Source organism: Astyanax mexicanus, chromosome 7 (genome assembly GCF_023375975.1).
Source record: "Astyanax mexicanus isolate ESR-SI-001 chromosome 7, AstMex3_surface, whole genome shotgun sequence".
NCBI lineage: Eukaryota > Metazoa > Chordata > Actinopteri > Characiformes > Acestrorhamphidae > Astyanax > Astyanax mexicanus.
The window spans coordinates 10,087,265-10,110,461 of record NC_064414.1 but is presented as its reverse complement, the minus strand read 5'-3'; the positions used below and the strand labels follow the sequence as shown (position 1 = coordinate 10,110,461).

Below are 23,197 nucleotides of genomic sequence, written 5' to 3'. Positions count from 1 at the left end.
TTGCGCTCTCCTTCACTCTTTCTATCAGTCCTGCAGGTTACCTGTGAGAGGGAGGAGCTGATTGATTGATCCTGGTCCTGCGTCACTATAAAGCGCTGGCCGATGTGGAGTGCAGCGCGACACCCGACCCATTCAACCACCACGCCGCCCAGACCAAACCACCTGTCGTACTATTCTGATTGTTTGTGCTGTCGTGAGTCAAAACGGAGCTGTTTAGATAACTAAAATATGTTACTTAACTTTGTTATACTACTTCTGTAAATACACTTCAAATAATACTAAAAGCCAAGGTAGCACTGTAGGGGATAAGGCCTGTTTCTTTGGGAGGGGGTTTCTTTTCTCCTGTGTTTTGTTAGTTAGGGAGGGAGGGAAGATTTATGTATTTTTATTTCCTTTTTTTTGTTAGGTAAGTGAGCTCTAAATTTCTAAGTTAGTTTTGTTTGTTTGTTATTTTAGGCATTTCTTATCCCTGACGTAAATGCTACTGATTATTATAAATAAATCATTTTGGCTTGTATTTCTGTGGTTGGTATCATCTTTGGTCTGGGCTAAAAATGCGTGAGCGGGTGTCGTCCTAGCATATGTTACTGGTCTGGCTTTCCAGGCCGTAACAGAGGGTTAATAATCCATTTAGTTTAACATTAAAAAAAAAACATAAAATAAAAAATATTCTGATACATGAAATTCTGATGTTTTTTTCATTCTTAGAAGATGATGTCATAAAATACACTCAGTCCATTGGTTTCTGTCATGTGACTGTCCCCCGCCCACTACGTTTACGTAGATTCGCTTATATAAGCGTGCTCACGCTCCCAGCTGCTGTCAGTGAAGGCGTGTACACGGTGTGTGTGAGTTCAGTGAGCGTGTGTGAGTCTACCAGAACTTCAGTCGTGATATGGTGGATACAGTAAAAGTTCCAGCCTCGCTGTTCAGCCTCCTGCTGCTTCTTCTCTCTGGAGTTTCGTCTTACAGTAAGTTACAGTTTATTTGGTATTTAAGTTGGAACCTTATCGAATTCACAGTTCCACCTTAAACAGCGCGGCAGTTTTATTAGTTTTATAAAGGCGGCGAGGGATTGTTGTTCTTACTCTGGAGCCTAATTGTTGTAGTAATATGTATATATTAATAATAACAGGAACTATTTATGGCATAGATATAATCAGAAACATGGCACGTGTTTTGTACACAGTATAGCCGTTATGTGAGATTAAGACGTTCTTCAATTTGAAGCTGGGGATGAATGACAGGTGCTTTCTGGAACCTTCAAGAAAGCTTAATGTTCTTTCTACATTTAAATTAATATTAAAGACATGAAAACAATTTAGGGGCAAATATTTATTTACATAGTAAACAATATGTGTCCTCCACAATCCCCCGATCTAAACCTGATCAACTGAGATAATGATTTGGGATGAGCTGGAGCTTCACAGTGTAAAGAAATAGCAGCAATTGTTGTTCAGCACCTCCAGAAACTAATTTTAAGACGCTGAGAAAACTATTCCAGGTGACTCTACCTCATGAAAAAATAGAAATAATAATAAATAGAAATTAGAATCACAGAAATTAGCTATATATATATTTTTATTTTTTTTTTTTTGAGGAAAAGTTAGGAGGCACTATAATTCCATTACCGCTTGAAAAAGAATGTTGGTGTGAAAGGGACTTGGGGTTTGTGAATCTTGGGAAAAAACAGAAGTTGTACTTTTTTTACTAGTGAAACTAAGAAAGGTTTTACTAGTAAAACGTACAATATTTTGTAAGATAGCCCACCTCCATGCTAGTGCTAGTAGCCCGTTCCTTCTTTAAAATGCCTAGAATCAGGTGACCCATATCAGCTGCAGATGATCATAACATGGTTATAGAGGTTTTAGAGTCTATCAGTAGCAAGGATGTAGATGACACATGCCAGGACTCATCCATTTTTATACTACTATTTATCACTGAGAATAAAAATGTTATTATCAATGCTCATGCATGATTCTCATTATACTGTACGCTGTACTCTACTGTAAGAATTAATAAGAAGATCACCAGTTCGAATCCTGTTTATGTAGCTTGCTGTTGCTGTAAACTGGGGAGGAAATTAGATAAAAATATTGAAATAAAATGTAGAAAAAAAAACATGATGCAGATAATGAAGTGCCTACTGACTTAGGCTGGGCGAAATATAGAGATTTCAAGAAATATCGATGTATTGTCTTACGAGATATAATATGAGACAATATAGTTTATAATGATACAGAGTATACTGCATTTTAATGAGCTCTTAATGTTCTCCCAGTGTCTCTGGACAGCTTAATTCATAGAAATTTTAGAAAATGAAAAAGTAAAACGCAAACTGCACTTTTTATTTATAGCACTTTAGATGCACTTTTTCCAAAAGCACACTGCTTGCATTTTCTGTGTCCCTTGTTTTATTGAAAAAAAAAACATTTATATAAAGAGTCTGTTTATAATTGATTAGTGCTATTTAAATATGTCAGTTTTTGATCTAAAATGTTAGAACTACTAGGCTAATCTAATATACAGGATATGACACTGACTGATAAAAGTGCCGTTGAAATATATGAAACACGTAGTTCTGTCTCAGAAGTGTTTTTTTTGTTTATCCCTTATGTATATGTAAGATGTTGAAATTCAGTACACAGCAAAATACTGTTAAAATAAATTGCAGAATGTGCACTGAAAAGTAACAGTCAAATGGAGTGAAACTGCAGACATTTAATTACCGTAATTTTATAGGACATTTCTTTTTACAGTACAGGTTTGTATTGTGGTGGCCAAAGAGTAAAAGCTGATGGTGGGGTTTCTAATAAAATGGAAGAACAATGTAGATGTTTCTAATAGTACTGGATAGTGTTTTACTAGTTGTCTAACAGTGGATCAACACCAGCAGATGACATGACTCTCCAAACTGTCATTGCTCATCAGTAAATTTTACATTTCATTTGGAAATTAAGGGTGCAGAGTCTGGAGGAAGAATGGAGAGACACAGTTCAAACTGCTGGAGGTCTAGTGTGAAGTTTCTACAATCAGTGATGGTTTGGAGAGACATGTCATCTGCTGGTGTTCATCCACTGTGCTATTATCAAGTCTAAACTCAGTGCAGTGTTTTTCCCACAAAATCTTACAGCACTTCATGCTTCCCTCTGCTGACAACTTTGATAGAAATGCGGATTTCATTTTTCAGCAGGACTTAGCAAACTGCCCACACTGCCAAGTATCAATTGGTCTTATATAATATTCTAATTTTCTGAGACTGATTTTTGGGTTTTCTTTTGCTGAAAGCCATAATCATCAACAATAAAAGAAATAAATGCTTAAAATAGATTACTATGTTTGTAATACATCTATAAAATATATGAGTTTCACATTTTCAACTAAATTACTGAAATAAAGTAACTTTTCAAATTTTTTGAGATGGCCCTGTATACATATATATATACCCGCAATAATTTTTTTAAGAATTAAAAGAAAAAATATATATTTTGCAAATTCAAAAGAGAAAAAATACACAGCAAATACATTTTTAAATATGCATGGTTGTTTTTTTTTTTTTTTTTTTTTGCAGTTACTTGAAAATTATTTCAGTTTGGATTTTGCCAGTCTTTGCTTAAATTTTTGTTGTTTTTGTGGATTTTGCTGCTAAAGACTTTTGCTTCTGGAATCTCTCCTTTGCTATTTAAGCAATAGAACACAAGAGGGAGTGTGTTATCACTAATAACATTACGGCTGTGGTTCGGTCGATCAACACAGCCGTGATGTTATTCGTGATAACACACAACCTCGAGTGTTCTATTGCTTTTATACAACAGTTTCTTTTTTTACAAAGTGAATAAAGAAAATAAATCAACGAACTTTAAGAAATTAAGAATGATACAGGTTTAGTGTGATACAGGTTTAGTGTGAGAAGGCCTTGATGTTATCACAAATATCATCACGGCTAGAACACTTCTCTACCAATCAGATTGTGAGATCGGAACTAACTATTATATAATTGTTGGCATATTCTGTGAATATCCAAGGCCTCTATCCAAGATGGCGCCGCACATGGCAGCCTCGGTACAATGCTCTCTCTTTGTTATTTTGTTTCTGTTTATTTTTGTGGATACTAGTAATGCACACCGGATTATGTTCAGCAGAGAGGAACTGTTGTCTATCAAGCAACAAACTCCAGTAACAATTTCACCTAACTTCATTGAACCACAATGTTTTCTGGAACTTTTGATCGGGGGAACAGCCATTGTTTGTGGGAGAAGGAAACGCAGACTGGGAAAAAGAGCTGGTATACTGGTGAGACTTCGCCAGCGAGGTTTTCGAATGGCTCTTCCAGCAATGCACTTGGCAAATGTTCGGTCCCTACCCAACAAAATGGACGAGCTGCTTCTTCTGAACAAGACAAACAGGGACTTTTACAGCTCTGCTGCCCTTTGCTTCACAGAAACCTGGCTCAGTGAACTCATTCCTGACAATGGACTACATCTACCTGAGTTCTGTTTACATCGTGCAGATCATCAAAAAGAGCTATCAGGGAAGAGGAAAGGAGGTGGAATTTGCTTCTACATAAACAAAGGTTGGTGTACAGATGTCACAGTTGTTAGTAAATATTGCAGCCCAAATTTGGAATCACTTTTTTTGAACTGCAAGCCATTTTACTCACCAAGGGAGTTTTCTTCGTTCATTCTGGCCGGTGTTTATGTTCCACCGCAAGCCGATGTGAGTAATGCATTACAAACTCTCTCAGACCTGGTAAACCTTTCAGAACTCAAATATCCAGACTCTTTGCTTATTATTATGGGAGATTTTAATAGAGCTAAATTAAACCATGAGCTACCAAAATTTAGACAGCACATTAATTGCCCCACCAGAGACAATAACACACTGGATCACTGTTACACAGTTCTTAAAGGGGCTTACCACTCTGTTCCCCGTGCTGCTCTCGGTCACTCTGATCATTGCCTGATCCATCTTATTCCCACTTACAAACAGAAAGTGAAGTCTGCAAAGCCTGTGATCAGAACAGTAAAGAAGTGGACAAATGAAGCAAAGGAGGAGCTGCAAGACTGTTTTGATTGCACAGACTGGAGTGTGTTTGAAGATGCCACAGGTGACTTGGATGTACTTACTGACACTGTGACATCCTACATCAGTTTCTGTGAAGGGATGTGTGTGCCAACAAAGACTTTTCGCATTTTTAACAATAATAAACCCTGGTTCACTGCAAGTCTGAACCAACTTCGCAAGGCCAAGGAGAAGGCTTACAGCAATGGGGACAGGACTTTGTACAAAACTCTGAGAAATACACTGACCAAGGAAATCAGAGCAGCTAAAAGGAACTACTCTGAAAAATTGAAGAAACGGTTTTCATCCAATGATTCTGCAGCACTGTGGAGAGGTCTTCAAGACATCACCAGCTATAAGAAACCATTTCCAACTGCTGAGGCCAAAAAAGGCCTTGCGGATGACCTGAATGCCTTCTACTGCAGGTTTGAGAGGGGAGCAACCACTCCCCTCCCTCCCTGTGGACAAACTGCAGTTTCCACCACTCACTTAGATATTTCTCCCCCTGTCTCTCAATTCAAACTCAATATACCTGAACAGGATGTCTGTCGCCTCTTTCAGAGGCAAAATGTCCATAAAGCTCTGGGTCCTGATGGTGTAACTCCCTCGTGTCTCAGGTCCTGTGCTGTGCAGCTAGCACCAATCTTCACACAAATATTCAATAAGTCATTGGAGCTGTGCAAAGTCCCCTCATGTTTCAAAAGCTCTATCATCATCCCAGTCCCTAAGAAACCTTCCATCACTGGGTTGAATGATTACAGACCTGTGGCCTTGACTTCAGTTGTCATGAAGTCCTTTGAACGCATGGTGCTCACCCACCTTAAGAACATCTCAGATCACCAACTGGATGCCCTCCAGTTTGCCTATAGGGCAAACAGGTCAGTGGATGATGCAGTAAATATGGGGCTGCATTTCATCCTGCAACATCTAGACCGGCCAAGGACCTATGTAAGGATCCTGTTTCTGGACTTTAGCTCGGCGTTCAATACTATCATACCTGAAATCCTTATTGCCAAACTCTCTCAACTCACTATATCTCCTGCCATCTGTCAGTGGATCTTCAGCTTTTTAACTGACAGGAGACAGCATGTGCGGTTAAAAGATGATACATCTGGAGTACGGACAACCAACACTGGTGCACCGCAGGGGTGTGTACTTTCCCCATTGCTGTTCTCCCTCTACACAAATGACTGTACCTCAAATGACCCTACAGTCAAGCTCTTGAAATTTGCAGACGACACCACCATCATTGGGCTTATCCAGGATGGTGACGAGTCTGCATATCGGCAGGAGGTTGATAAGCTGGTGCTCTGGTGCAGTCAACACAACTTAGAGTTAAACACTCTAAAGACTGTGGAGATGGTCGTGGACTTTAGAAAGCACCCCAAAGTACTACACCCTGTTATAATATCAAATAGCCCTGTGCCAAATGTGGATTCATACAAATTTTTAGGATCCATCATTTCCCGGGACCTGAAGTGGGAGCTCAACATTAATGCCATCCTTAAAAAGGCTCAGCAGAGGATGTATTTTTTACGGCAGCTGCGGAAGTATGGCCTACCACAAGAGCTCCTGGCCACCTTCTATACCGCTGCCATTGAATCCATTCTCTGCACTTCCATCACAGTTTGGTTTGGGGCAGCCACTAAACAGGACAAAAACAGACTTCAACGCACAATTCGAACGGCAGCAAAAATCATTGGTACCCACCTACCCTCCCTCCAGGAATTGTATTCTGGAAGGATCAGAAAGCGGGCAGATAATATTATTAAAGACCCCACACACCCTGCATACACTCTCTTTAACCTTCTCCCCTCTGGCAGGCGCTATAGATCCCTGCAAACAAAAACAACTCGACATAAAAATAGCTTCTTTCCCATGGCGATCACCTGTCTGAACTGTTGACTTATCCGTACTTTTCATTTGCACTAATATTGATGCAGTTTAATCTTCTGTGTGTGCTTTGGTACGTGATAATATGTTTTGTTTTGTATATTCTTATCATAATTGTGTATATGTATCTCAATGTATAGAGAGTTAATATTTATTAAAGTCAAATTCCTTGTGTATGATAAGTATACTTGGCAATAAACTGAATGATGATGATGATGAATCAGTGCTACTTTTGTCCCCAGTAAAATTACATCTGTAAATGTGCTCAAAAATAACTATAAAATACATTTTATTATTAAGCATAGTGTATTGTACATTGACCTAATTGCAAAAGAAAGATAAGTAATTAAAAACAAAATAATAAAAAATACTTAGAACACTTGTTACCTGTCTATATAACTATAAACTTTACCATGAAATATAATTATTAAAATTCTTCAGAGATGTAATTTTTTGGCATTATTGTGTGACTCCAAATCCCATCTATAAAAAATATTTTTTCCATAACAAATCCATAATACTTAAGTTAAAATACATGTTGTGTCCCTGGGTTTCACTTATTTCTGTTACTGTAACACAGTCTTGTTACCTGTTACCCCATCTGAAACATCTGGAGCATTCTACAATCTTCAACAGGAAGTTATTTCTTCAGAAGATCATGAAAAGACCAAAATTAAGTTCCCTTATTTGTTTTTCTGTATATTTGATCTTATTGTAACTATGACTGAGGAGGTCAATCTCAACACTCTGTCGTCTTACCTTAATTCATTCTTAGATCTTATATGTTTATTTTTTAAAATACAATTTTTGGGAAAATCATTGGAATGTGCTCAGTGTCCTCTATTAGCATAGCCACCATTTAGCTTTTTTCATGTTTTTGCTAATTCTATGCTAAAAACTTGTTCCTGTTACTTCCAGTCCTGTTATGCATAACATATAAAGTAACAGGAATGAGAGCCAGTAACAGGAGTGAGTTCCAGTAACAGAAGTAGGTTCCAGTAAACACAAATGAGTATTGTCCCCTAGTTTATTGATTTATTAATGTAAACATAAGTTAGTGTAAACCATTTTTCCACATTCTGTTTGGTTCATCATTTAACCATTTGTTTAATAAATTGCATGATAAATTTGATCAATTTCAGGTTTAGGTTTTCTTAATAAGATAAAAAATGCTTTGCATCTTTTAGAAAAATACAATGTGCATGCATTTGCATGTGCAAGTGATTTTTTTGTCATAAATATAAATTATTTTAACATGCAGTCAACCATTTCTTTAAAATAAAGACTTTCTTGAGAGAAAGTCAAATAAATTAGTAAACTTGTTTTTAAACATTCTTTTTAAAAGTCAAGATTTTTGGTAACTGAGAAAAAAATTCAAAATCTTCAGCTTAGAAACCTTGTAAAAAAGTTAAGGAAAGCTGCCTGAGTTTGACCAGTACATGTTTTGAATAGTTAAATATATGTGTTATTATATTCAGAGTTAAAAAAGGGTTAATTTGGACGAGTTAAAACAAGCAAATGGTACCCATTCGGTGCAATTGACCTGTTTGCTTCTGAGTTTTGGCAGGGCTTGAATCTCTATTGGTCACCTGCTTTTGGACAGACGGGTACCCTGAACCTTAAACAAGGAGATTTAAGGGGAAGGTGTTCTTCTAAGCCCCACCCGACCTGTGAAAACTGTGCCAAACTCAAAAGCAAAAAAAAATAAGCAGGAAAATTACAGAAAGTCCACAAAAATACAAAATGAAAGCAAAAACTTGCAAAATCCAAACTTAAATAATAGTAATCAAGTATATTTAAATATTTATTTGCTATTTTTTCTCTTTTGAATTTGCAACATCCTCTTTTGCTAATTTTTCTAAAAATTGTAATTGTGGACATTTATTATTATATTTATATGTAATTAGTAATATAATACAGGAAATTGACAAATCCTGCACCTAACAGCTGGGGTTATGCATAGGGCTCAGCCAGGATCTACTACTCACTCAACTAACAACAATAGCAAAACCACCACAATCTGATACTGGCTCGACAAGAATCCAGATATATATATATATTTAATATTATTCTTTATTTATTTTCTACATTGTAAAATAATATTACATAATATTACATAATAATATTAATATAAATTGGATTACTTTGAAAAAGTAATCCAATTACTGAAAACTGATTACCCCTTAGTTACTTTTAAATCATGTAATCCATAAAGTAACTAAGTTACTATTAAGTTACTATAAATTACTATTATTATTGTTGTTCATATTATAAAAGGGTAAATGTACACCTAAATTAATAAATATTTATATTATTGAATATTACCATTTATATTAAAAGTATGGTAGGTTGGAAAAATATTGAATAGTTTTTTATAAAATATAATTTTCTCTCAGATAAATAATACACAGTATACTATGTTTTCTGCCACCAATCAACCCAAGGATCGTCTAGAACAACCTCTAAAACTAACTCTATCATTAGATAAATGTTGAGGATCTGAAAAATGACTGGTAATTGGTTGGTTGGACTGTGAGCTCTAAAAGTATATTTTGGGACATTGACATATTTCAACACTCTTTAGATGTTTGTTATATATCTTAGAGTTTAAAAATATGTTGCTTATATTCAGTATAATCTGAAAAAAAAAAAACCTGAAAACAACTGAACACTATAGAAAAAATTGAGTTTAGACTGGCAGCTCATCACAGAGAATTTGCTCGAGTCTAACTGTAAAAAAGCATGTTAGACGGACATATCTGGGTTTTAGTTTTTTTCCGTCGATGCTGTAGCTGTGATCTGCAGCATTTTTAGCCAGTTTATTAGAAAGACCACATGGCTGCGATAAAAGCCATCTTATATTATTCAAACAAAGACCCTAAGTAATTCAGAGCTCTGTTACTTTGTTTTTCTGTCACTGGAGCCCTCAACTCACTAATCATGGTCTTGAGAAAGAAATGAGCTGATTGGATGGCATCTAATTTTATTTCTGCATTAACATTTTAACCTATCTAACATGTGTTTTTTATGCACAGCCTTCTTTGGACTCCTGGAATGCAAGAGCTGTCACTTCACCGGCTGCACTAGACCACAATTCTTTTACCAAGCAAAACAAAGCATTCTTGAAAGCAGGCTAAAAGACATTCAAGCCTTTTAAACTGAACAAGACAAGCAGGAGCAGCATCCAAAGTACAGAGAAGAATCCAGATGATCCTGCAGCTACTGTTCATGATGGTTCATTTTGGGTCGGCCAAGTCCAGTTTGAGCCAAGCAGAAGCTCCTGTCGGACACAAACCTGAGGACACAGCAAACAATCACGAGGCTCCTAAAAAACTCTCCAGAAGAGGATCTCTGGATCTGCCTACTAACTTTGAGTCACAGTCTTCTGCAGACTTGGTCATGAGCACCCAACCCTCTACTGTAACACAAGAGAATCAGGAGGCAACTGCAGCATCACTCCACCTACCCACACCCCTCCAAACTCCAGCTAAAGACCTGCCTTTTACCTGAAACGCATATACAGTTTAGGCACTGCAGTGGGTTTTCCAGGGTGCCTGGAGGATGAATGTTGAACCATGTTGGAGGAGATCATACACTCCACCCACACAAGCACAGGGTGTCCTCACTGCTGCTGACTGGCAGGCTGATGATCAGATCAATAGATGCTGATAATTCCCCAGTTCTATCAGTCTGTGGTTGCAAGATGTTTTTATGTTTTGGTGAGCGAGGGAGCATTAAATAGAGTTTTGTGCTGGCCCATCCTACAAGCTAGACTTCAGGGTTGAGCTGTGAAATTGTTGTTCTACGTACCCTGAGCTGTGTTGGTAGCTGTTCTAGTCTCATCTGAGAGGAATTTATTGGAAAGGTTCTATCTATTTATCTATTTATCTGTGCCTTCTTAAATATATTACTGAACTGCACATTTATCCCTGTATTCATAGTTTTAGTTTATAGTTTTGTGTATAATAAGGGGTTTTACTATGTGAATTCTAACTGTGTCTGTAAGATAATGTGTGGCTTTTGTGTATTTTTATTAGAAAATCTATCAATATTTATCTGAAATGGATTGAAAAAAGTCTGACGAGTTTGTGCCACTAGGTGGAGCCAGTTCTATATTACATAGCCAGTGAGTTGGAAGATTAAGAAGGTTGTTTCTAATAAAGTGGCCAGTGGGTTTAAGCACAATGTAAGAGGTACAGTAATAGAACAAAAGTTTGGTTTGGACACACCTCTTCTTATTCAATGTTTTCTTGCTTTTTATATATATTTTTTTTACATTGTAAATTTACATTAAAGTCATTAAAGCTATACCTCAACTTATGTGGAATTATTCTGTAAACAAAAAGTGTTAAAGTTTTAAACAAACCAGAATATGTTTTATACTTTAGATTCTTCTAAAGTAGCCACATAACCATGTAGTCTCTTCTCAGTGTCTTCATGAGATAGAGTCACCTGGAACAGTTTTCTCAGCATCTAGACACTAGAGGGCGTTGGAAATCCTGTGGTACATGACATTTCACAGTACAGTACAGTAGAGTAGAGTACACGTGCTGGAAAAACCAACAGGAAATTCAGACTCATGCTGATCACTGAGTAAAATACCTGCAGGAACAGACAGACAAAGAATCAGGAAAGAATAACCAAAAATAATAAAAGAAAAGAAAACACAGAGACATGAGGAAGCTGGTAATTAAGTGTGAGCAGCATTACAAAGTTATTTCAGTATAAAATACGCTGGTTCAGTTTTTCTACTGCTTTAGATCCTTTAGTTTGTCCCTGTAAAGAAACGTTAACCTATTGGCACCAGAGATGCACCGATGTGGGAATTATGGGCCGATGCTGATACTCAATATTATACTTGTATATATCTGCCTATGCAATTGCTGATATACACATGCATAGCTTAAGAAAGACTAGACCCTCTGGTATACCTTACTCACTTTAAAAATAATAAGAATAAAATAAATTAGCTTAAAACAATGGATTTTAAAGTAGTGGTCCTTTTCCAGCATACGATAAATGTGCCAGCAAGTACTGGTTTAAATTATTGTCCATATCTGCCTATGCCAAGGATTCTAAAAAAAAAAAAATATATATATATATATATATATATTAGGGACGCACAATGTTATCGGATATATTTTGATATTGGTCAATAATACATTATTGACCAATATCAAAATATATCCGATAACATTGTGCGTCCCTAATTGGCACCATGCCTAATGCCAGGCAGGGAACCCCAGCATTGGGTTGTGGAGCAGTGCAACTGTGTTCTCGGGTATAATAAATGGAGCTCTATCCAATAATTAATTTTAGGATGTCTCAGGGATGCGGTGGGGTGGAGACCATCCAGCATCCTGACCTCATTAACGCTCTCGTTGGTGAATGCAATCAAATCCTCACAGCAGTGTCCAATACCTAGAGACAGTTACTCCAACATAAGCAGTATAAACTCATTTTAATTCAATTTAAGAAGAAACAATGAATGAGCAAATGTCCCTTTTGTATTTCAGATAGTGTTTACTATTTGTTTCCCTGTTGGTTGACAGTAATTTATGATCCACTTAACAGATTCTACAGCACTAGTAGGTGCATCAGATGTTTGTAATTTGATTGTCTGTACATCATCGCTTTTATGTGTTTCGAAGCTCACTGCTGAAGTAAGTCTACATCGTAGCTTGAAGGGTTATTTATAAGATTTACAGATTGCTTGTTTAAAAGTTTGGTTGTAACATAATCCTAAAAAAGTCCAAAGACTTTGCTTAGCAAAGAGTCACAATACTTCATTACCTTACTTCACCTTTTATTGGTTAAAAATACATATATATGCTTCAGACAATTTTTTTTATTTTATTCCTTACATTTTCACACAATTATCTGTACTTTTTACATTTTATAAATAACCTAGTTACCCATATTTCATTTTACCCTTTTTTAATATGGTTTCTCAACATAAAAAAAAAAAAAACATACCCAGATAAATCTCTCCATCGGGATAGAGTGAATCTGATTGTGATTGAATTGTGTGTGAGTGTGCTTGCACACAGGGTGTGTGTGATGCGTCAGTGTGCTAGTATTGTGGTAGAAACGCTTGTAGGTAATGCATGTTGCATGCTGCCCTGCTTGCTTCCTTCTGCTTACAGCTAGTGCCGCCAGCTAGCCTCCTCCGGGAGGTGAAAGGAGGAGCAAAGAGTGTAAGTCTCCCCCTGCTGGCATATAGCCTCTCCACCATCAAGACTCCTGCAGTGCCTCCTCGTGGCCACACACGGATACTGAGACCTTGCGGACTCAGGCTAAAAGGTAGGGGATCTCGGAGCAGCAGTGGGCCCCAGAGGCGCGATGTGCAGGCCCACCGGTGTGTGGACATGCCCTGACATCCGCCAACCATTGCCCCACCTATGGGTTAAATAGTACCCTGCTGCCTTGTGGGTATTCTCTGAAAAGAAAAAGGCTAAGGGAGCAAACCCTGACAGAAAACCCGGCTTGGACTCCGTTAGGCAGAACAGGGTTTAAAGCACTGTTCTGGCAACTCCTGCAGCTGAACTGACACCAAATGTATTGTCCTATCATTCCTTTGGAGTATGCCAGGGAGGCAGAGAGGGGATCCCTGTTGCCTGGGCAACACAGGGTTTCCATAAACATTGCCCAGGCCTCTTGTGCCCTGGAGAGGAAACTCCAGCTTCACTCTGCAGTGAAGACACAACACGGGAGGTTAGCAGTTACCGGTTATAAGCCGTTTCTCAATTGGCGTAGAGATGGGCGCCAGGGGCTACCTCTGACAGTGGGAGAGATGATCAATCTCATTGGACAGCTACCGCCCGCTTTAAGCTGGGCAGCCCCCAGCCAATTAGGTGCTGTCCCGCCACAGCCTTCCTGCTTCATTGGGTGCATGAAGCTAAGGGATCATCCTGACAAGTGGGCTGTAAAACCGTGCACCAAGCAAAAGAACAAAAAAGCAAAAAAGAACTTCAGCATTACGATTAGGATGCTGGAATATCAGGACCATGACACCCGGGCTAACTGACAACCCAACAAAGATAAATGATGCTCGTAAGACTGCAGTGATTAACAACATACTCATGAAACTTCAAGTAGACATCTTGACTCTTCAGGAAACCAGACTCATCTCATCAGGATCGTTGCGGGAAAGAGACTATACCTTTTTCTGGCAAGGGAAGGCTCCTGGCGAACCTAGAGAACATGGAGTTGGCTTTGCAGTCAAGAACACTCTGCTTGGAGCAATAGTACCACCTACAGGGGTTCAGAGAGAATCCTAACCCTCTGCCTAAACACAACCACGGGACCTGTCCACTTGGTGAGTGTGTATGCACCAACACTCAGCTCCTCCCAAGAAATCAAGGACAAGTTCTATGATGACCTTGAACTAACTATAAAAAACATCCCCAAGGAGGAACAGCTGTATTTGCTTGGTGACTTCAATGCTAGAGTTGGTGCAGACCACGATTCCTGGTCATCTTGCTTGGGCTACCACGGCATTGGGAAAATGAATGAAAATGGACAGCGTCTCCTTGAGCTCTGCACACACTACAGTCTTTGCATTACTAACTCCTACTTTCAGCTGAAACCCCGACATAAAGTCTCCTGGAGACATCCACGATCTGGTCACTGGCACCAGCTGGACCTGATCATAACACGGCGCGCTGACCTTAGATGCGTCCACCTAACCCGTAGCTTCCACAGTGCAGACTGCGACTCAGATCACTCCCTTGTTTGCTGCAAAGTTAAACTCCAGATGAAAAGCATCTATAGAGCCAAACCAAAAGGACCTACTCGTGTTGACAGCAGCAAAACAGCTGTTCCAGCCAAATCTGCAGCCTTCCTCTGTGCTTTAGAGGAATCCCTCCCCTGCCTACCCAAATGCTGCTCTGCCCAGCAGTACTGGGATGGCTTAAGGGACACCATCCATGGCTCGGCCCTGATGGTTTTTGGCACAAAGCTGAGGAAGTCCAATGACTGGTTTGAGGCCAATCTATCCATCCTGGCACCAGTCCTGGAAGAAAAACGAATTGCTTACACCAGCTACAAATGCACACCAACCGAGAAGACCCTGCATGCCCTCAGATTAGCTAGGAGGAAACTTCAGCAAACTGCAAGGCGCTGCGCCAACAGTTATTGGCTACAGCTTTGCAGCAATATCCAATCAGCTGCTGACTCTGGTAACATCAAAGGCATGTACGACGGCATCAAAAAGGCATTCGGACCCACGCGGTATGCGATCTTACCTTTGAAATCAGCCTCTGGGGAAATCATCACTGATCGCTCTAAGCAACTGGAACGATGGGTAGAGCACTACTCTGCGATATATGCTAGTGACAGCACTATCTCTGATGCAGCCCTCTGTCATATAGAGCGCCAAGCTGTAATGGAAGAGCTGGATATGGATCCAACAATTGCTGAAGTAAGTAAAGCAATCGACAGCCTAGGCTGTGGTAAAGCTCCAGGCAGGGATGGAATAACAGCTGAGGTCATAAAATGTGGAAAGCCTGCTCTTCTTGATAAACTACACAAGCTCTTCTGTCTGTGCTGGAGGGAAGGTGTGGTACCACAAGATATGCGAGATGCCACCATAGTCACCCTGTATAAAAACAAGGGAGACAGGAGTGACTGCAACAACTACCGTGGTGTCTCTCTTCTTAGCACCACCGGTAAACTCTTTGCAAGAGTTTTGCTGAACAGACTCCAAGTCCTTGCGGATAAGATCTACCCAGAATCGCAAGCAGGATTCAGAGCAGGAAGGTCCACCACTGACATGATCTTTACTTTAAGACAGCTGCAAGAGAAGTGTAGGGAGCAAAATAAACCACTCTACATGGCATTCATTGACCTGACTAAGGCTTTTGACCTGGTGAGCAGGAGTGGCCTTTTCCAGCTGGTTGAACGGATAGGTTGCCCCCCAAAACTCTTACGCATCCTTGAGTCCTTTCACACAGACATGCATGGTACCATACAGTTCGACGGGTCCATCTCAGACCCCTTCAAAATCTGCTGTGGTGTCAAACAGGGGTGCGTGATGGCACCCACCTTATTCGGGATCTTTTTCTCCCTCCTCCTCCGGCAAGCTTTCGGAACCTCAACTGAGGGAGTCTACCTTCACACAAGAACAGATGGTAACCTCTTCAACCCTGCCCGCCTGAAAGCCAAAACGAAGGTTAGGTCACTCGTCATCAGGGACATGCTATTTGCAGATGATGCAGCACTGGTAGCACACTCCCAGGATCACTTACAAACCCTCATAGACCGGTTTACTCAAGCCTGCAAGGACTTCAGTTTGACCATCAGCCTGACCAAAACTAAGACAATGGGACAAGTCACTGTAAAACCTCCCATTATCACCATCAAAAACCACACTCTGGAAGCTGTGAACACCTTTACCTACCTTGGAAAAACATACCCAGATAAATCTCTCCATCGGGATAGAGTGAATCTGATTGTGATTGGATGAGAAGTATAAACACATATAATTCCGGCACCCTATTGATTTATACATAATCCATTTTACCTGCACACGTCACGCCCGCCCCCCCCCCCCCCCCCACACACACACACTGCAGCAAGAACATAGCAGACGTATGTAGTCGAGTATGAAGATGATGCGTGTATGAGTATGAAGTCGAGTATGAAGATGATTACGTTTACTTTTATACTTTAATAGTTTTGAAACCAGTACTTTTACACTTTTATTTGAGTAAAAAGGTTGAGTTAATACTTCAACTTCTACAAAAGTATTTTAAACCCTAGTATCTATACTTCTACCTGAGTAATGAATGTAAATACTTTTGACACCTTTGTTGCTCAGAAGCCCAACAGTGGCAGCTTGTTCTTGAAAAACAAAAACATCATGCATTACCCCTCAGTCAGCTGCTTACACCCCCCACACACACACACACACTCACACATCTGACTAAACATGTGTTTTGCCTAATTGTAAACAAACTATAAATATAAAACCTGAAATCATTGTGTTTGTATGAATTTCCACTAGTGTCCAAACATACAGAATTGCTGTATTAATATGAATACTTTTTGTACTTTTATATACTGAAATGATCTGTATTAATAAAATTCTTAAATTATAAACCAATAAGTAATTAAATGTTAATAGATTGCTGCACTTCTTAATTTTATGTACATATTTTTTGTTATTCATCATGAGATTTGATGTGATGTCATTCTTTCTCACTTTTAACTCGGAAGTGACGCTGTTCACATTAAATCCTATTAGATCGAGTGTGACCCATTCATATCAAATTTCCTGCATATAAAATGATTGTGTTTTTTTTGAGGAAAGCAGGTCTGACTGGTCCTGTGAGGTTCTAACACCGGCACACAATAGTTCCAAACAGTACACGGATTATTATGAAAACCTATTTGATGTAAATGCCATGGAAAATGTTTTTCCATTTACACTCAGCGGAAATCTGGGGACAGTTGATGTGTCTTGTGCTTATTTCCTCATATGATGTCAGAACAAGTAACAAGATTAATCTAGTTTCATAAACATGTGTAGAAACTGTATCTTGATCCTTTATTATCAGTTTTTTTAGAGTCCAAATATAAACAGCTAGAATAGCCAATGAGTGGATGACATGACTTAGCCTTTTTTGATCCAGTGTGTCAAATATATTTAAATTATAGAAGAATATGTCAAAACTGTGATGATATTGTTCAGAAAGTGCTGTTGTTTATGAACTTAAATAGCATTCGTGGGATTAACATTTTTTGTTTTCCGAATTTCAGTCAAACCAGAAAAAGCTAAAAAGTTAGATTTTGAATAAAAACAAGCTAATTAATTTATTTTCTATTTAATCAATCATATAATAATAACCAAGATGTCTACTCGTGAGTCTGCTTGGCTAAAAGTTTAGACATAATACAGTATTTTGAAGCCACAATTAACTAAAACATTTTGTCTCTAAAATGAATGTCATATGGTGTGACGCCATACTCCTTTTTTTAAACTGGCTATTGTTTGGAGACCTTTTGGGAGTGGTGTTCGCCTTCTTTCAGGAGGAAGAACAACACCTTACAAGGTCATTGACAGTTACAGGGTGTGTTATCGCACTTTATGCTTTTAGAAAAATCAAGTATATCTAGCACTCCTGCTTCACTTCATATGGTGTGACACATTTTACACAAAAAATGCCCAAATTAGCATGGTTTCGTGATGTTAGCATAAAGCCACATTGCTTAAAGTCATGCTAAGTACATGAAACGTCATATGATGTGACACAATGTCATACAGTGTGACACTTTTCTTGTCACACCATATGACTATTTTGTCACAGTGTAGGATATGAACTGCATTTAAATACATAAATAATGCTATTAGATACATATATTATAGCTTATAGTTACTGTAATTGAGTAGATTTTATTAGTAATTAGTATTTTTTAAAGTAGTTTTTAAAATAGGTAATTTTACTTTTACTCAAGTACATTTTGACACAAGTAATTTACTTCGCTACATTGGAAAACTCCTGATTACTGAGTAAAAAATAAAATGCTGGGGAAAAAAATGAATTGTCTGAATGAAAAAAAAAGTTTTGTTCTCCATGGTAGCGCAGCTGAACTTTTCCATGTAGTGTTTATTACGGTTAGCAGGAGAGGCGCTGTGTAAATCAGCTGTGCAGGCTGGGGTCTGTGTGTCCGCGGCTCGGGGGAACCGGTGTTCTGTCGAGTTATGCTACCCATCGATATGTGCTTCTTTACGGCACTGCGTGTGCGCCAACCAACAGTTTTTTTTGTATGTTTTCATGTTTTTCATGATAATTCCATAAGTTTTTATTGGGGAACATTAAGCAATCTGCTTGGATGTTAAACAAACTTGTAAACAGCAGTTAAAGCATAGCAATGGCAAGTCATTATAATAATGAGTAACTGTTTATAGTCACCTATATGATCAATTTTTTTTACTTTTTACGGGTAAAGAAAAAAATGGATCATAGAAACCTATACCACTTGTTCCTAAAAATGTTTTATGGGGTGGTCTGAACAAATACCTGTATGGTCAAAAGGTCCAAATTATTATTTGGAATAATAGTTCATTAAAAATATTTAATTCATGATTTGTTGTACTTTTTTTTACATCAAATAAATAAAAGTAACTATGTAACTTTTACTCATAGAACATTTTAAATTGAGTACTTTTTATTTTTACTCCAGTAGATTTTTAGATGGGTACTTTTACTTTTACTTGAGTAGAAGTTTAGCAAAGTAAAGTACTTTTACTTCATTACAATTTGTCAGTACCTTTTCCACCTCTGCTGATGACATTGAGTTTTTATTCTATGTCAGTTATTCATTGTATACAGTATGTTTATAATTCACTCTATCTGGATGGAGGGATTTTTTTTTGCACAGTGTAAAGCTAAATGGAAACAAGCTGAAATGAAACAGGAGTAATGAAGCTATTTTTAAATCTAAGAAGTAAAAAGTTCAAATAATTGTGTGAAAATGCAAGAAAAAGTAAAAGTCTTCTGAAAAAATAATTACTTCAGTAAAGTATAGATAACTAAAATTTCTACTCAAGTAAGGTAACTAAGTATTTATACTTCTTCACCTCTGGAACTTTGATTTTGCTGTGCAGAATCACTTATTTGGGACAAATGTGAAAATGCCCTTAGTGCCACCCATTTGAGGACCTTATGCATCATCCTACCTTCCTCTTTCTTCAAATTGTAAGCAGATTAGCTTCTATCATATTAAAGGTCATTCTGTTACAGAACACAGAGTAGATGGAGACCCCTAAGGCCTCTGGCCTGAATATGAAATCATAAAATAAAAAGGAGGGAAAACATTGTAACCTTTGACCCTGCTTTCCTCTTTCTCTTAGTAGGCTGAAGAGAACCTAAAATAGACATTAACTTTGTTTGGTGTCACACTGATCTCACATTGAGTGTGAGTGTGTCCTAGTTATATTAAGATCACTAGATCAGTGGGGGCTTTTGGCAGGGGCTGACGTAATTTAAACTGTAATAATGTTAGTATAGGTCACGGATATCTCGACACAAAAGTCATAGACCATAATTACAAGGACCGTGCAAAGGCTTCTAGGCTAATGACTCTGTTTCTCCATGACAACTTAAAGAACCATTTGAAAGGTTACACAGATCATAGCTTTGTAAAAGTGTTCTTCACACTGGTAGAAAATTCTACACAGCAGTTAACTCATCAGGGATGTGCAGAAACATTCGTTTAAAACTGTCAGATTTACATACAGATTTACTTCTTTAAAGCACCAATTTTATTTTCACACAACGAAGCAAAAGTAGAATTTAAGGTGGAACACTTATAATGGAAATAAACAAGTTGTAGCACTTGCTTTTCACTTCTTTATTATTTAAGGTAGCACAGAAAAATCATGTGAGCAGCTGGCAAATGCTAAAGAACTGCAGTTATTAATGTGGAATAAAAAAAAAAGAAGCATGAGATTATTCTAAACAAATTTAGCTTTTTGCCACCTTAAATGGTGCAACAGCATAGTCAGATACCTTACTAGTAAGGAGACAGGCCACAGACTGAGTCCTGCCTTTCAGCAAAAACAGCCAATCAGCTTGCTGCTTGTGCAGAGAGCGGATAGTCAGTGTGCTAGTAGGGAAGCCCCCCTCGCTGTGGAGATGTGCGCAGGTGCAGTATCCATAACAAGCCAAAAATTAACAGAATATATATTAGATCTTCGTGGATGTATAACAACTTTTTAACATTCATTTATAAGTGGTCTGACCAAAGGAGGATGGGTCCTCCCTTATATATTAGCCTTGATACTGTATGTGAAAGTGCTTGTGATGGTGCATGTGATTGTGTGATAGTGCGATGTGGGTCTTGGTTTCTCCCAAGGTTTCTTCCTCCTCCAGCTCTGAGGAAGTTTTTTTCTTGCCTCCATCGTTCACTAGGGGTTCTGTGTTGTATGTTTATAATGTTTTGTCTGATTGTCTGTCCTGCTACCACAGTTCTGTAAAGCCTCTTTACGACAACAATCAGTTGTAAAAAGCACTATATGAAAAAATGTAATTGATTTAATTTAGTTAGGCACCTGTAACTGCTTGTCGGTTTAAGGTGGAAATGAGAATGCAACATGAGATGGTGTTAGTGTGACTGTGTAAAAACAGCGCCTGCATTCAAGGTGGCACAGAAACTAAATCAACAAGCACTTGTTTACCTGACTGTACCTGGATGTTCCCCAAGTCATTGTTCCGCGTTTCTTGTTCTGAGGGATAGTTTCACCTCATTTTCTGATTGATATGGGACACTAACTTTTGCTAACTTGATACGAGGGGGAGATGGGGGTGGGTGATTTAAAACTGGCTCTGCTGTTAGAAACAACCCACAGCCAAAACTTTCCTTGGAGTATGTGAAATGTGTAACTGAGGTTACTTAAGCAGACATCCCAAGTTGCAAAAGTTGATTTCAGGGAGGTCACCACCCCCCCAACCCCCCCGCCCTGATAAACTACTGAGAAGTATTTAATTGTATACGTGCTTTGCAGCGCAGTAAACTCACAGACCAATCACGTGTGGTGTAAGATCACCAAACGCTCTCTTCTGGCAGTCAGATCTGTGCAGATGCGGTAAGGAAAAAATAAATAAATAAACATACCGCTCCTCACGCGGGATCGAACCCGTGTTGTCAGGGTCGCGGTCCCGCTGCTATTGAATTGGGACGTGAGAACGGGCGGAAACTAAAGTCACGCCGAGCGCGACAGAGAGTCAGGGGAGGAATGTAAACAAAGTCTGGCCTAAGAGGCATTTTTTATTATTATTATATATTTTTTTATCATAGTTCAAACACCCTTACGGGAAATAGCACTGAATCATAACACAAGTAAAAAATCTAAATTTTCTTTAACTGGACCATACTGAATTCTAATTAAATACCCCTGATCTATAGAAACTAGACTGTAAAAATAAAATAAAAAGTGGAGGTAGCAATTTGCACTCATTACTCCATATTGTGAGTAAATATTAGCTGGATTGAACAAATAAGCCAAATAATCTAAGTAGTTTAGTTAACATTGATCAGTACATCACACATAAAATGCATCTACTGGTTCCTGGCAGCATTCATTTGTATAATGGGTGTATCCCTCACCCAAAACACACCATCAGTGTGTAGTCTTGTCGACGAGGCCTACCTTTCCTTTGGGTATTCAATCAATGTTTAACAGTTTAACACTTAAAAACTTATATATATATATATATATATATATATGTTTTTTTACTGTGTATGTTTAATAATATTTAGTGGCTTTTCTAAAGTATAATTTACTGCTGTAAATTAGATACCAGTGCTTATTTTTTTCAAAATTCTCAAAATGTTGTGTTATGCTTATAAACTCTATGAAACTTTTTTTAAGTGTATTTGCAAGATCAAATAATGTGTCCACATATATTGTCTATATGTAATAGAAGTACATTGACAAGTACATTTCACTGTTATTGCTCATCTTTATGCGTTACCTTTTATGGTATCAATAGAGTTGGGAGTGATTTCGTAGAGTCTTTCCATGAAACTATTTTACAGATTGGGACAACTTTCAGATAAGCTGCCAAACCTGTCCAACCTGTGGAAAAAAGATAGTGACATCTGTATTAAAAACAGCTCTATAAATAGCTTTGGTTGTGATGTTACTGAAAATAATTTTCTCTTTCTTTAACAGAGAGATGAGAAACATGTTACATATGCAAGTAAGATGTTTCTAACTAGTCTAATTAGTTTTACTGTTTTTCCTTTCATTTGGCTGATCCAGCACAAATTCTAACTGTGTAGTAAAGTAAATGGTGACTTGCTCTTATGGCCTAAAAAAAACGTAGCAGAATACCTAAGGGTAGGTAGCCCTGGTGAATAAGACTACACACAAATTGTGAATGAGGGTTGCGTGGACACATCCATTTTGCAAATACATTATGCTGGGAGCCAGTAGGAAAGATGTATGTTTGTGTAATGTGCTAAAAAAAAGTCTCAGCTGTTTAGTGTATGTAATATTTATTTAGAATTTGGGGTAATATTATTTATTTCTTCTCCTATTTATTTCCTTTTAGATCATAAGGTGCAATACACACTAAGAAAAATAAGTACAGATTTGTACTTAAAAGAGTACAAAGCTTGTCACTGGGGCCGTACCCTATATTGAGATACAAAAGTCTTTTTTTTGTACCCATGTTTTTGTACCAGTAAAGATCACATAGATTATAAACACTACCATCAACTGAATATGTGTCAA

The 23,197-nt window shown here is 38.0% G+C and overlaps 1 protein-coding gene across 1 annotated transcript in view; it reads left to right on the top strand.

Annotated features, from left to right (window-relative positions):
* Positions 1-830: 830 nt before the first annotated feature.
* Positions 831-23,197, top strand: part of zgc:153911 (uncharacterized protein LOC768172 homolog) — a 33,956-nt gene continuing 11,589 nt past the window's right edge. The window contains exon 1 of the mRNA XM_049481081.1: positions 831-971. Within this exon, the coding sequence (XP_049337038.1) occupies positions 896-971 (76 nt within the window). The 5' untranslated portion in view covers positions 831-895. The remainder of the gene's footprint in view (positions 972-23,197) is intronic.